Source organism: Natator depressus, chromosome 1, assembly GCF_965152275.1.
Source record: "Natator depressus isolate rNatDep1 chromosome 1, rNatDep2.hap1, whole genome shotgun sequence".
In the NCBI taxonomy this organism is placed as follows: Eukaryota; Metazoa; Chordata; order Testudines; family Cheloniidae; genus Natator; species Natator depressus.
The window spans coordinates 117298347-117314437 of NC_134234.1; the positions used below are offsets into that span (position 1 = coordinate 117298347).

The 16091-nt window shown below is 42.5% G+C and overlaps 1 protein-coding gene across 4 annotated transcripts in view; it reads left to right on the forward strand.

Annotated features, from left to right (window-relative positions):
- Positions 1-16091, forward strand: part of AFF3 (ALF transcription elongation factor 3) — a 466113-nt gene that overhangs the window by 289217 nt on the left and 160805 nt on the right. For 2 of the 4 annotated variants that reach the window (XM_074965024.1, XM_074965032.1), the window contains exons 7-8: positions 5060-5122; positions 6710-6761. In XM_074965024.1, coding sequence (XP_074821125.1) covers positions 5060-5122; positions 6710-6761 — 115 coding nt within the window. The remainder of the gene's footprint in view (positions 1-5059; positions 5123-6709; positions 6762-16091) is intronic. The other 2 variants (XM_074965041.1, XM_074965052.1) reach the window with 1 other exon arrangement.

The following is a 16091-nucleotide window of genomic DNA, read 5'->3' on the forward strand; positions in this document are numbered from 1 at the left end:
TTGGAAGAGAGCAGACCCAACAGCAGGCTTGCAAAAGAAGTAGGACATCTAGTGGGACTCTTGGCCAGCTTCAAAAGACTGAGGTGGAGGAGGGAAAGGGTCTCATAACCTGCCCAGAGAATGATACCTGGAGCTAAAGAGGATTAGCTGGTTGCTGAATTGCCTGTCCCCCATAATAGTGCCTTCAACTAAGGGGAGACAAGGGCACATTGGTTATGGCAGTTTGTGTGAAGACTTGGAAGACAGAGTGTGGATAAGAGTGGGTTCAAACAGGTCAGGTAGCTCAGAGAAGCAACACCCTTTTACTAGGCTTGTCAAACTGAATCTGAATTCCAAATCTTTAAATCTCATTCATGCTTAGTAAATAAATTTTTTCTTGAATTTCTATGGCTCATTGGAGTAATGGTGCAGTTCTCTTTCTGTGGAGTCAGTAAGGCATTAATTCTCCATTCTCCCTCTTACTCTTTTATACTGTACAATTGCTCTCCCTTCCCCCTGAAATGTTAAGTGATTGTGAGCATTAAAGCAGCTGCAAACATTCACCGTAGAGTAATTCATTAATATCCTGTTTGGCTAAATATCATCCCTGCAACAGAACCTATTCTGCTTTCCTTATTGCCACAACACTAATTGCTGCTAAGAGCAGACCTAAAATACTGCAGCTTTTCCAAATGGTGCAGAACAAACTGCCAAGTCATCACTCAGGGTCTCACATCCCATTTGCACGTGAAACCGCCAATGCTCACTGTACTAATGTGTTATTAACAAAAGTATTAGTTACAAATAGAATATCTATGATGAACTATTATTTGTTTTCGGATGTAGATATGGTACTGACCGATATTTCAAGGCAGATTGTTGCTAAGCCAGTCTATGTGCCTTATATCCAGTGACAGGCGTAAGGGGCACAACTAGCCATGGAACTAAACCAGAACAACATCTCCAAACCCCTCCTGAACTTTGGGAAATTCAGAGCCAGACCCAAATTTCCCAGCTCCAACTCAACAACTGAATCTAAACACCACAAGACTTGAGAGTTTTGGATTCAAATTTGCACTTCACCTCTGGTCTATGTCTAGTGACAACCAAATACTCAGAACTTATCTCTCCCCACCCCACCCCATAATAACCCTATTTTCTTTGGGAGAAAATGATGCCACAGGTACTTATATTTTAATTAAAGCAACTGTGTGGAGAAGGCATCTAATAGAACTGGGAGTCAGGATTTCTGAGTTCTAATGTCTGTCCCAGATACTAACTCACTGTGTGATATTGAGTAACTCCTTCAACAGCTCTTTCTCATAATCAAGTCTCTAAAATGGGCTCATAGGGTGTTGAGCCTTAATTAATTTTTGAAGGCACAATGTAATTTTCGAAGGCACTCCCAAGAGAAGGAGGTGGGTGGTGGTGGTCGGGGACTCTCTCCTCCGGGGGACTGAGTCATCTATCTGCCGCCCTGACCGGGAAAACCGAGAAGTCTGCTGCTTGCCAGGGGCTAAGATTCGCGATGTGACGGAGAGACTGCCGAGACTCATCAAGCCCTCGGATCGCTACCCCTTCCTGCATCTCCACGTGGGCACCAGTGATACTGCCAAGAATGACCTTGAGCGGATCACTGCGGACTATGTGGCTCTGGGAAGAAGGATAAAGGAGTTTGAGGCGCAAGTGGTGTTCTCGTCCATCCTCCCCGTGGAAGGAAAAGGCCAGGGCAGGGACCGTCGAATCGTGGAAGTCAACGAATGGCTACGCAGGTGGTGTCGGAGAGAAGGCTTTGGATTCTTTGACCATGGGATGGTGTTCCATGAAGGAGGAGTGCTGGGCAGAGACGGGCTCCATCTTACGAAGAGAGGGAAGAGCATCTTTGCGACCAGGCTGGCTAACCTAGTAAGGAGGGCTTTAAACTAGGTTCACCGGGGGAAGGAGACCAAAGCCCTGAGGTAAGTGGGAAAACGGGATACCGGGAGGAAGCACAGGCAGGAACGTCTGTGAGGGGAGGGCTCCTGCCTCATACTGAGAATGAGGGGCGATCAGCAGGTTATCTCAAGTGCTTATATACGAATGCACAAAGCCTTGGAAACAAGCAGGGAGAACTGGAGGTCCTGGTGATGTCAGGGAATTATGACGTGATTGGAATAACAGAGACTTGGTGGGATAACTCACATGACTGGAGTACTGTCATGGATGGTTATAAACTGTTCAGGAAGGACAGGCAGGGCAGAAAAGGTGGTGGAGTAGCACTGTATGTAAGGGAGCAGTATGACTGCTCAGAGCTCCGGTACGAAACTGCAGAAAAACCTGAGTGTCTCTGGATTAAGTTTAGAAGTGTGAGTAACAAGAGTGATGTAGTGGTGGGAGTCTGCTATAGACCACCGGACCAGGGGGATGAGGTGGATGAGGCTTTCTTCCGGCAACTCGCAGAAACTACTAGATCGCACGCCCTGGTTCTCATGGGTGACTTTAATTTTCCTGATATTTGCTGGGAGAGCAATACAGCGGTGCATAGACAATCCAGGAAGTTTTTGGAAAGCGTAGGGGACAATTTCCTGGTGCAAGTGCTAGACGAGCCAACTGGGGGGGGAGCTTTTCTTGACCTGCTGCTCACAAACAGGGAAGAATTAGTGGGGGAAGCAAAAGTGGATGGGAATCTGGGAGGCAGTGACCATGAGATGGTCAAGTTCAGGATCCTGACACAGGGAAGAAAGGTAAGCAGCAGGATACGGACCCTGGACTTCAGGAAAGCAGACTTCGACTCCCTCAGGGAGCGGATGGGTAGGATCCCCTGGGGGACTAACATGAAGGGGAAAGGAGTCCAGGAGAGCTGGCTGTATTTCAAGGAATCCCTGTTGAGGTTACAGGGACAAACCATCCCGATGAGTCGAAAGAATAGTAAATATGGCAGGCGACCAGCTTGGCTTAATGGTGAAATCCTAGCGGATCTTAAACATAAAAAAGAAGCTTACAAGAAGTGGAAGGTTGGACATATGACCAGGGAAGAGTATAAAAATATTGCTCGGGCATGTAGGAATGAAATCAGGAGGGCCAAATCGCACCTGGAGCTGCAGCTAGCAAGAGATGTCAAGAGTAACAAGAAGGGTTTCTTCAGGTATGTTGGCAACAAGAAGAAAGCCAAGGAAAGTGTGGGCCCCTTACTGAATGAGGGAGGCAACCTAGTGACAGAGGATGTGGAAAAAGCTAATGTGCTCAATGCTTTTTTTGCCTCTGTCTTCACTAACAAGGACAGCTCCCAGACTGCTGCGCTGGGCATCGCAACATGGGGAGTAGATGGCCAGCCCTCTGTGGAGAAAGAGGTGGTTAGGGACTATTTAGAAAAGCTGGACGTGCACAAGTCCATGGGGCCGGACGAGTTGCATCCGAGAGTGCTAAAGGAATTGGCGGCTGTGATTGCAGAGCCATTGGCCATTATCTTTGAAAACTCGTGGCGAACGGGGGAAGTCCCAGATGACTGGAAAAAGGCTAATGTAGTGCCCATCTTTAAAAAAGGGAAGAAGGAGGATCCTGGGAACTACAGGCCAGTCAGCCTCACCTCAGTCCCCGGAAAAATCATGGAGCAGGTCCTCAAGGAATCAATCCTGAAGCACTTACACGAAAGGAAAGTGATCAGGAACAGTCAGCATGGATTCACCAAGGGAAGGTCATGCCTGACTAATCTAATCGCCTTCTATGATGAGATTACTGATTCTGTGGATGAAGGGAAAGTAGTGGATGTATTGTTTCTTGACTTTAGCAAAGCTTTTGACACGGTCTCCCACAGTATTCTTGTCAGCAAGTTAAAGAAGTATGGGCTGGATGAATGTACTATAAGGTGGGTAGAAAGTTGGCTAGATTGTCGGGCTCAACGGGTAGTGATCAATGGCTCCATGTCTAGTTGGCAGCCAGTGTCAAGTGGAGTGCCCCAGGGGTCGGTCCTGGGGCCGGTTTTGTTCAATATCTTCATAAATGATCTGGAGGATGGTGTGGATTGCACTCTCAGCAAATTTGCGGATGATACTAAACTGGGAGGAGTGGTAGATACACTGGAGGGCAGAGATGGGATACAGAGGGACCTAGACAAATTGGAGGATTGGGCCAAAAGAAACCTGATGAGGTTCAATAAGGATAAGTGCAGAGTCCTGCACTTAGGACGGAAGAACCCAATGCACAGCTACAGACTAGGGACCGAATGGCTAGGCAGCAGTTCTGCGGAAAAGGACCTAGGGGTTACAGTGGACGAGAAGCTGGATATGAGTCAGCAGTGTGCCCTTGTTGCCAAGAAGGCCAATGGCATTTTGGGATGTATAAGTAGGGGCATAGCGAGCAGATCGAGGGACGTGATCGTTCCCCTCTATTCGACATTGGTGAGGCCTCATCTGGAGTACTGTGTCTAGTTTTGGGCCCCACACTACAAGAAGGATGTGGATAAATTGGAGAGAGTCCAGCGAAGGGCAACAAAAATGATTAGGGGTCTGGAACACATGACTTATGAGGAGAGGCTGAGGGAACTGGGATTGTTTAGTCTGCAGAAGAGAAGAATGAGGGGGGATTTGATAGCTGCTTTCAACTACCTGAGAGGTGGTTCCAGAGAGGATGGTTCTAGACTATTCTCAGTGGTAGAAGAGGACAGGACAAGGAGTAATGGTCTCAAGTTGCAGTGGGGGAGGTTTAGGTTGGATATTAGGAAAAACTTTTTCACTAGGAGGGTGGTGAAGCACTGGAATGCGTTACCTAGGGAGGTGGTAGAATCTCCTTCCTTGGAAGTTTTTAAGGTCAGGCTTGACAAAGCCTTGGCTGGGATGATTTGACTGGGGATTGGTCCTGCTTTGAGCAGGGGGTTGGACTAGATGACCTCCTGAGGTCCCTTCCAACCCTGATATTCTATGATTCTATGAATTACGTAAAATATAAAAGTTATCTTGTAATCATTCTGTGTGTAGCAAACGTTTGATAAAAATAGATATGACTAGCTTCATGCCAGTCCTTCCAATTAGTTTAAAATTGTGGGTCTGATTTCAAAGGCTAATTGGTGATAAGAACTACTGATTTTTTCCCCTCCTTCCCAAAGGTAAGCAATGTTTTGGTGAAACCTTCCCTGCAAGCCTAGAAGGCCTAGAAACATCTGATGCAGGTACCAACACATCATGGAATAAGTATGTAAGCTAACCAAAGGCTCCTTTGCTGGACCCCTGCTCCTAGAAGCATAATTAGTTTGAGCAACTATTTCAGCTTGTTTCAGGATTGCACTGGGGAAAGTACCAGGAATGAAATCCATTTAAGTCAATGGCAAACCTCCCATTGACTTCAAAGGGACCAGTATTTCTCCCCAGAGGTTCATTTCATACCCCAAGTTTTTCCACCTTTGATTTAGTGGAAATCAAACTTGAGAACTTTGGCAACAGCTATTAATATGTAACACTGAAGTTCTTGTAATGTCCTGGGGCTCGGTCCAAAGCCCTTTGAAGTCAATTAGAGATTTTCCATTGAGTTCAATGGGTGTAAATCAGGCACTACACACAAGAAAACACTGAAACAATTTCAAACATTATTTCACAGAATACAAATGAATTCTGATTTGACAAAACTCATTAAAACTGAATGGAAGAACACTGGTCCCATCTGTAAGATAGTCACACTCCAGCTCTTCATCTCCTGATTATCACAAACTTGCATGTAAACAGCACTTCAGTGTCCATGGGTAAACAAGTGCCTGGGCCATTGGCTAGCACAGAAACAATATTTTGCATTCAGATTATAAATGGTGTAAGCAAGGTGGTACAATATCAGAAACAAAACAAAAATCCAACCCTCTCAAGGCTTTCAGACCAACCATGTTTCTCCTTAATGGCTGCTAGATTAGGGCAGTGACCCACACCTCTGTGTAAGGAGCAGCATATGTGACCATTGTCTTGGGAGGGGACCCAGGTAGAATTGTGGGCCTCTCTTTTTGTACAAGGAAGGGGAAGTAATTTACTGTGGCACTGAAAAGGTGCATCTTAGTTCCCACAGTGGTTCCAGACAGCTCTTCTGGGGAGCACTTGAGGGCAGGAAGGAAAAGAGCCATGGATCCATCTGCTCCCTGAGCCTCTCTGCCTTCTCCACACCTGCTTGCTTACAAAGCAGAGCTGCACAGACACAGTGATCTGCACAGACCTCAAAGTCGAGTTCTGGGTAGCCCAACTATGGCTGTCTACCCTGCACGGTCATGTTAGGACTAGGGACTGTCTAACACTGGGGTTCCTCAGGTTGTTCAGAGAGCAGTATTCACAGCAAATAAAGTGAATCAAACAGTTGGTTTGTTTTTTTGGGGGTGTTGGGGAGGGAAGGGATCCCAAACCCCTGCAGACTGATCTGTCATTTCAGGCCTATAGTGACTAAGGCCCCAAGGTATTCTGTCCTTCTGTCCTGTCCTGCAAGCGGCCAGTCTTACAGAGTTTCCTGCTTTCTTGCTAGGGATCTGCTAGGCATGAAATTGTCAGGCCTGCTTTACAACTTACCCCTAAGCGCATATACAAGGGACAGGAAAAGTCATGTTGGTGTTAACTCCCAGTTTGCAAGTGCTCAGTTAGTGCCCCAGATACCTGCCATATGATATTTAGAAAGCATTCTTCTCTACACTTTGAAAGTGTTAAAATTAGCCTGATAATGTATTGACCTCTAACACCATAAAGGTTTTGATATTCACCCATTTTTCATATTATTTTTCTTCTTTTTTAAGGGAAAGGTGATGCTGAGCCAAAGAATCCAGAAAACAGTGCATCACATACATCGTAAGTCAGTTTCATATTTGTGATCAGAGATGATTGCTATGTTTTAATCTGCGTTGTTATGCCAAATAGTGTTTGTCTGTTTGTTTTCATTAAGATGAAGCTCTGTCACTGATGCTGTTCTTTAAAAAGCTTTTAAGTAACGATTCATAGTTAATTGTTCATAAATCATGAGCATCCTTACTGTGAGAGATCTTGAAAAGTGAGATGGCCCTGTAACAAGCTGAATAAATACTAAATTATTTTTGGTGGAGTGAGCGAGTGAGGTTGGCTTTTACAAACGGAGAGGTCCAATATTACCTTAAAGCTGCAGAAGTTTGTCACATTTTCCAGAAGATATCATGTCACATATGCCTTTGATGTACTGATGTAATTTTAAAAGACTGCAGTCTGCAACTTCACCTCTGAATTACTTGAAATCCAATTACAGCTACCTCTGGTCTCTCACGATTTTGTTGATGTTTTTGAATTAACAAAAGCAGTTGAGAAACAGATGGGAATAGGCACTTGTAATATATCAGTGTTCACCTTTACTCTCATGCAACAGTAGAGGTCCCCCCGCCCTTTTTTTTCCCCCGTGTACAAGGGAATTAACTGTTTTACTGTTACCAGAATAAACCAACTCTTCGAATGGAGGGACTCAAAGTTTAAAACAAAAAACAAAAAAAACCAGGCTAGCTCAGCAAACTTGATTTCGCTCACATGAGTTAGGAGAGGATTGAATTGCTACAAAATCACTCACCCTTTTTATCCCATTTGAGTAGGAGTGGAATTCTTTTCACAGTGCAGTCATGTGAATTTTAGAGTGCATCGAGTCTGTAATTTGTGTCCTCTGGCTCTTGTTATTTAAATTCAGAGTGCTAGATCATGTAAAGTCTTGCAAGGTGTCACTATCTGTTACATGGCCAAAAGTAGCCATAGAATAAGGTACAATAAGTGTGATTGTTGAATGTTTTGATTTCTGACATAAATATATAGTAAAAATCTTCTGGAAATGAATCTATAAAAAGATTTGACATGGTCTGTGAATGGTTTGTCCTATAGATTTTGCTGTAGAATGTAATTACAATATGTTATATTTAGTCAAACTTGTTTAATAAATGAAGCACTAGCAGCTTTATGCCTTCTGATACTGTGATTGTTGGGAATGGTTAATAGTGTGTGTTGGTATAGAATGCTTCCAATGGTTACCATTTTAAAAAAAATGATATTATAATAAAGACTTAAAGGAGAAGAGTTTTCATGCCATCTGGAGGTATCATGGAGAAATGAACACTAATTTTTGCTGATATTTAATATGTAAAATGTAAGCAGACACTATACTTTGACGTAATCTTGGGGCTAGGTCATATTTTAAAGTGGGGTTTTCTTTTTATTCTTTCTAGTAAAATTTCATTAAAATTCTGTAAATTGTATTGCATGAATGTAGAAATTCCTATATTTGTTTGTGGCAGACTAGATAAAGTGTCATTAGTGGGCTTTATTAAATAAATTGGACCAGATTGTGACATCCTTATTCATGTTGAATAGTACCTTACCCAATGAGTGGTCTCACTGAACCCCATTGAAACTGTGCACTTCTCTACTTCATAGATTCATAGATTCCAAGGCCAAAAGGGACGATTGTGATCATCTAGTCTGACCTCCTGTGTAACACAGCCATAGAACTCCCCCAAATAATTCCTAGAGTACATCTTTTAGAAAAACATCCAATCTTGATTTAAAATTGTCCATGATGGAGAATCCACCGCAACACTTGGTAAATTGTGCCAATGGTTAATTACTTTCACTGTTAAAATTTTACGCCTTATATCCAGTTGAATTTGTTCAACTTGTAGCCATTGGATCATTTTATATCTTTCTCTGCTGGATAAACGAGCCCATTATTAAATATTTGTTCCCCATATAGGTACTTATAGATTGTAATCAGCTCACCGCTTAACCTTCTCTTTGTTAATCTAAATAGATTGAGCTCCTTGAGTCTATCACTAAAGGCATGCTTTCTAGTGTAATACATGTTTTCTAATGTAATACATTTACAGGGGTTACCTTCATATTGTTACCATTTGTCAATAATGACCACACAGCAGGGTCTGAGGTACCAATGTTTATTCCTATTTTAAGAACAGGGGAAAACTATGGTAACTGTTTGTAAATGGTAACTTTTTAAATGGAAACCATTATATTTAGGAAGACTGTTGGGGTGAAAAAGAGATACAGCAGGAAGGAGAGCCTGAAAGGACATGGGGGAGGTAGGTTGCAAATAGAATTCAGGGAAAGGAGGAGGAAGAGAAACCAGGTAGATTAAGATACAGGGAAGGAAAGAGAGCAACAGAGATTGAAAGATAGTGGAAGAGATACAAGACGTAGTGCAGCAGGCAAGAAAAATAGGGGTGAAAGAATAGAAAAGAGAAAAGGGGGAAAGCAAAAACAGCCAAAGTTAAACTTTTCTAAATTGTTTAACAGAAAGCTGAATGCCAAAGCATTACAATGATGTAAATATAAATAACTACAAACATAAATAACATACAAACACAAAGGTTGTGCCTTATTCTCTTTTTCCTGATGCTGATTTTACATCAGTGTAGCTCCATTGGCTTTAATGGAGTTTCTCCTGATTTACATCAGTGCTAACCCAATCCGCTAACGTTGATTTTTATCGCTGATCTTTGGACACTTTTGAATATTGGTGTTTTTAAAAATTTGGAATGAACTTGATTGCACCAGGTATTAAAAAAGGATACAGGGGATAATACATTGGGACACTACAATCCACGCATGTGCACACATACACACAGAGATACATACATAAACAAACTAGTGCACAATAATTGACTTATTCTCCCCCTACAGATCACTGTAGCTGGCAGTCTAAAGGTACCACCCAGATCAATTTTGCAACTGCCAAAAAAATCTTGAAAAAATGCCCAGCCAGGGTGTATATTCTTTATGTGAGCCTTCGTATCAGAACCTGCAAAGACTGAAGCAGGGATGAGGAAACCATTTTGATTAATTTTAATAAGTGTTTAGTTGGTGGGGTGGAGGGAGCATGAATCTTTGATGGGGGAGAATTGTAAGGAGCCCTTGAAATTAAGAACATTAAGAACTACTTTTATGAGTTATCACTCCTGGAAAAGGTTAATAAGCAGCCCAGTCGGAGTGTTTAAAGATTCTGCTGATGTCAATAGAGAACAAGTGGCATTTCTGAGACTGACGGGAAGGAGCAATGAAGAGCTTTAAAGGACTCTCATCTTTAAAAAAAGCAATCCACAGAACAGGTCACATTGGCCATGATAAAAGTGAGAGAGAAAAAACGGGAGGAGCATGTTAATTGTTTTTTTTTTTTCCTTAACAAAACTATTTTTTCTGCTTGTTACAAGCCACAGGTGCAAACCCAACGCACATAGCTACAATGGCAGTTTGTTCATCCTTTGTCTAGATTTACTGCCATTCTCCAAACATTATTTACACAGCTCCAAAGGGACAGGTTTATCACCCTTCTGAATCAGTCAGAAACACTGAACTGAACATTTACATGAAGTCTTCCTCAGAGATTACCCCTCCCCTAGCCAGCATACTCCAGGACAGCAAAAACAGACTCACATAACTTTGTTGGGTTTCTCCTGAATCACTTGACCAAGGGTAGTATCTGCAACCTTTCAAAGCAGAGAAGCCTGGAGGATTTTTTTTAGTGAACACACAGCCAGTGTTAAGCATGTTTTATTTCTGCATGTATTAACTCTCTAGATATGTTTCTGCATGAATTAATTCTGGTAATAATAATATTTACCATTTAAAGAGCTTCATAAACATTAACTTATTTGCTGGATCTTAGAAGACCCCAATGAAGTAGATAAATAAGGACACTTATCCTAGTGCTACAGATAAACTGAAATAAATGTTCGTGTGCGACTTACCAAAGACTATAGAGGAAGTCAGTGTCAGGCTATATCCTGGCATGTCCATATGCAGAATGACTGTAGGAAATGGCCTAAAAGATTGCATTGACATGTACACTCAGTAAGGAGGATTTAAGCACATTAGAGTTTTCTCCAAATGGATTAATGTCACTTGTGACTAAATATATTTTTTAAAATCACAAGCACTCTGGATGTGAGGAATTTCATTTCACGTTATCTTATTATGCATAGGAGTTCATGGTTCCCCTGGCCAAATTTTCACTGAATGTTTAAAAGCTGTAAATCCCAAAGAGGTTTTTTTATGGCTGGTCAAAAATTTTCTGTCAACCTGGGTTTTTTGTTTGGTTGGTTTTTGTAAAATTGGGTTTTCAACAAAATGAATATTTTTGCAGAAAGTTTCTGGGTTTTTTTGTTTTTTTTTTAAATCTTCATAAAACCTGTATTTGCTTTTCCCCCAATGATTGGCAGCTACTGTCTGAATTCTTTTTATTTTTTTTAGTTTTTGGCAGTTTTCAGGTAAAATATTCAGTTTGGCTGCCAAAAACTTTAGAATGTTCGAGTTTTTTTGACAAAAAGTAAAAAAAAAAAATTTGAATATTTTGATGCAAGTGAAAACATTTTCATTTTTGTTTAAATTTTCTGTAGCCCCCCAACAAAAAATATTCTGACCAGCTCCATGTGCTATAGCTTCAAATGCTGGATGTAGAAACTCTGCCAAAAATAGCCCAAGGCCATGAGACTTCTCTTAGTCACAAAAATTTTGAAAAAGTGATTCAAGCTTTGTAAACTCCCCAAACAACCCTGCTAACGGAATAAGTTTGGAATTACCATGCAACTTTCTTTTATAACTTTTTGTCTTTCTAATTCACGTCCAGCCTATCCCAAATGTGATTCACTGTTATACATTCAACTCTACGTGCTAGTGCAAATACTTAATACTGTAATGTAAACGCTATCAATAAGCTACTCCAGTGCAATGTATTTATTATCTCTCCCACAATTGTTTTCAAGCCAAGATATTCCAGATTTTTCCCTCCCTTTTTACAAGAGAATTAGCCAAGATTAAAGGAGGCTTTTATAATAGATGAATGTGAAAGTTTTGTCTTTTGCTAATATTTTTCACCTGTGAGAATCACAGGGCTCCTTGTGTGTATATGTTTGTTTTTGCCAGCTTATAACAGAAATCTTGGCAGTATTTCTTCTGAGCATTAGCCACGAGCATCATTTTGAGACTACATTGCTCAGGGGATCCCTTTTACCAGTGTGAAATCTATCAACAGCCGTACTCCCGACTCTCAAAAAGTAACACTGCAGTCCTTTGACCATCAAGTTTTTATCAACTCAGGCTCTTGAACATCAAGTTAATTCTCAATTATCTGATTCTCCACAGCGTCAGTGGAATGTTCTGCTATTGTTCCTGCTGATCACATATATATATCTATATTTCCATTAGTGTGGGCTATTTGTTGTCTATATTTACTTAGCATTTGTATAGGTGTTTTCATCTTCAAAGCAATGTACAGACTAATACACTGTGAGATAGAGTTGCCATGTCATAAATGAGGAAACTGAGAGAGAGAGGTTAAGCAAAAGGCCCATGTTCACAGTGTGTCAGTGTGAAAAATTGGAGTACAGCTCAAGAGCTCCTGGCTTCTAATCCTGTGCTGACACCCGTAGGCCACATTTGGCTGATATGTAAAACATCAGAATGTTGTATATCAGAGGGAGCATTGTCTAGTGGACTGTGCATAAGGCTGGAAGTTGTGATCTTGGCTCCACCCTTGAATTGATGTGGGGCCTTATGAAAGTTGTTTAAATTCTGTCTCCGTTTTCACATGTTTAAAACAATAATCAAACCATGGTGAAGATTAGCTCATTAATATTTGTACAACATTTTGAAAAATGTAATGTTCTGCAGAAATATGAGGTATTAATGTAATAAATGAATGGTAGTATATGTTTAAAAAAAGACTTGGATTAAAAATGTTAAACATGTTGAATCGCTGCAGGACACACTTTGATACTGAATGGCTATATACATTGTGTATTGTGGTGTGTTGCCTGATGTCAGCCATCTTTAGTAAAAATATTCTTGTGATTAAAGCACAACTAGCTGGCTGGAGATCTGGGATCTTGTCCTGGACTTTGTGTGGAACTCTGAGCAAGACAATTCACTTCTCTGTAGCTCATTTTCCTCAGCTGTAAAATGGGGATAATACAACACTGCGTAGGGGGAGTTAATGGATGTTTGTAGAGATTTGTTGGAGATCCTCAGATGGAAGCCACTTGACAAGTGCAAAATATTATTTATTATATTGTTATTTATGTATTTTATACAGCAATCCACATTTTTGTTTCTATGCAAATTTTTATGTTTCAGTTCAAGAATACAGACCACTAACTCTGAAATGTACATTATTAGGGTTCGGCTTTTGTTTGATTGAACCAGAGAAGGTGGCAAAAATGGCAAGGCATGCAGCCTTGGAAAGAGAAATCCATCCAGTGATGTATCGTAAACAAGATCAAGGTGAAATCCTGGTCCCACCAAAGTCAGTGGGGCCAGGATTTCATGCCAAGAATATAAATTTGAAGGGGTGGGAGGCAGTTAATATGAAATTCCACTTGTATTAAAAATGACATTGTTTAAGTTGGTCTCTGAGATGTTTTTCTTTTGAGAACACCACTGTGTGGTATCACTTACTGCTTTTAATATCTGCCTGTGATGTTTTTGAGAGACGTGTCTCAGAGACGCTACAGAAAAAAATGACAGGTTTCAGAGTAGCAGCCGTGTTAGTCTGTATTTGCAAAAAGAAAAGGAGTACTTGTGGCACCTTCGAGACTAACACATTTATTTGAGCATAAGCTTTCGTGAGCTATAGCTCACTTCATCGGATGCATCCGATGAAGTGAGCTGTAGCTCATGAAAGCTTATGTTCAAATAAATTTGTTAATCTCTGTGCCACAAGTACTCCTGTTCTTTTTACAGAAAAAATGTCTTTTTATAAAGAATGAAGCTAGTGTTTCTCAGAGTGATGGAGATCCTGAAAACTGAGGAGGCTAAACTCTGGTATTTATCCAGGAACCAAGTACCTGGCTGGAGAAAAATGCTGGCTTTGCTGCACTGTTCCACCTGTTTCCCCCAACCCTGACTTGAAAGGCTAACCTTCTATCAGTGCCAGACTTTTTTCCCGACAGTCTGCTCGTCCAGTCCAGCAAGGATATCTAGAACTTGAAAAATATATTACTGAGCTTCCAAAATCCCATACAGAATTTCTTCTCTGTCTTCTCCCCTAAAGAATTACCCTCAAAATACACACACACACACACAACCTTTCATTTAAAAACTGTACTTCTACAGTAACTTCCTGCTCCGAGTACCATACTAGCTTAACTAAAGGTTGCCTCCGAGCTTCTAGTTGCTACAGTACACATGTGTATGGTCTAAGTGGGGCCTACGCCTCTTTTTAGCACAGATTATTGGATTTGTGGTGTACTTTGCAATGTTGCCAATAGTCCACAAAGATCTACTGTGAGTTTATACCTGTAAACCATTTTCTTCAAATCCTACAGAGCCACTTACTTGGAAAAAGTTTTACTTACTCACATCAAGGCTGAATCTGTCTTGGAGATTTAGGTAAATTAACAAGAAACAACAACAAAAAAGGATTTTTGTGTTGATTACTTTCATATCAAAATAATAACTACATGGTAGCTGTATATGAAATGTAAAACAGGAAGAGGAAAGTGAGACAGCGAAAAAGCTGAAATGGAGGAGTTCACTAGCTTTCGTGCTGTCTTCTGGTGAGAATTGTTTCCAGTGGATGATCTTCTTAACTTCTCAAGATTAAATACCCTAAAAAAAGAAAAAAAAACCAAGAACCTTCAGCGGGGTGAAAGTAACTTAAAGGACTTACTGGTACACAGGGTGGCCAGGCTCCTGTGCAAGGTGGGGGGTGGGGAGGCTCTGGGCCCCCAGAAAGGGCAGGGCCTGGGGCAGGGCTGGGGCCAGTCTCCCCCAGCCAGCCCTTCAGCACTGTCCGGCCTCCTCCGCCCGGGGCTCCGGCGGCAATTTAAAGGGCCCAGGGCTCTGGCCGCTGCCGGGAGCCCCGGGCCCTTTTAAATCACTGGGCCCCAGGGCAGCTGCCCCTTTTGCCCCCACCCCCATCAGCAGCCCTGCTGGTATGGTGTTTAAAGGGCAGCCGCGGCAGTGCTTAAACGTCGGCTGTGTACTGGCCCATACTGGCAGCCACTTTCTTACCGGTACGTTGTACTGGCTTGCTTTCATCTATAACGTTCAGATGGCAAATTTAAATTTTATCCCCCTCTTTTTCCAGGTATAGTCCATTTATTAGGCCGTGTCTACACTACGTACTTAAGTCGATTTAAGTTACGTCCATGATCATAAGCAGCTGTAATTACATTGCTTGTGCACTCACACAACGCTCTTTATATCAGGAGAGCCGATCCATAGTTGGTGCTCTAGCATCGTCAGAGAGAGCAGCGCACCATGGATAGCTATGCCACTGTGAAATTGCCACCTTCTCTTGCTATGATCACAGTGCATCCTGGGAGCAGGCTCATCACCCCGTGATGCAGTTTTCTCAGTCCCATGATTCCAAGGGCTTCCGACTGCATTTCGTAGCATTTTTCAACTGCACCTTTAAACTTTGCCCACCATCTCTGCTCACCAGTCCTGTGATACGCGTTATGAACACAACATGGCTGATCCTGCAGTATTTCATGAGCTGCAAATCTGAACAGAAATCCATGGTGCCTGCCCTGCTGTGTGCCATGCAACGAAACAATTCAAGATTGATGTTGGCATTCATAAAGCAGCTGCACACGGTGGACCATTGCTATTGGGCTCAGAAAACAAACACCGAGTGGTGGGACTGGATTGTGACGCAGGTATGGGATGATGAGCAGTGACTACAGAACTTTCATATGCGCAAAGCCACCTTCCTGGAACTCTGAGTGGCACTCACCCCCGCCCTCCAGCATAAGGACTCCAAAATGAGAGCTGCCCTAATGGTGGAAAAGTGCATGGTGATCACTGTGTGAAAGCTGGCAACTCTAGACTGCTACCGGTCAGTCACAAATCAGTTTGGAGTTGGGAAGTCACCGTGGGGGTTGCGGTGATGCAAGTGTGCAGGCATAGGCGCCAACTCTGTGGGTGCTCCGGGGCTGGAGCACCCATGGGGAAAAATTGGTGGGTGCTCTGCACCCACCGGCAGCTCCCCGCCCCGCCCCCCCACCGCCCCAGCTCACCTCCGCTCCGCCTCCTCCCCTGAGCGCGCCACATCCCCGCTTCTCCCCCTTGCTCCCAGCGCTTGCCGCCGCGAAACAGCTGATTCACGGCAGCAAACACTGGGAGGAAGGGGGAGGAGGGGGAACACGGCGCGCGCCAGGAAGA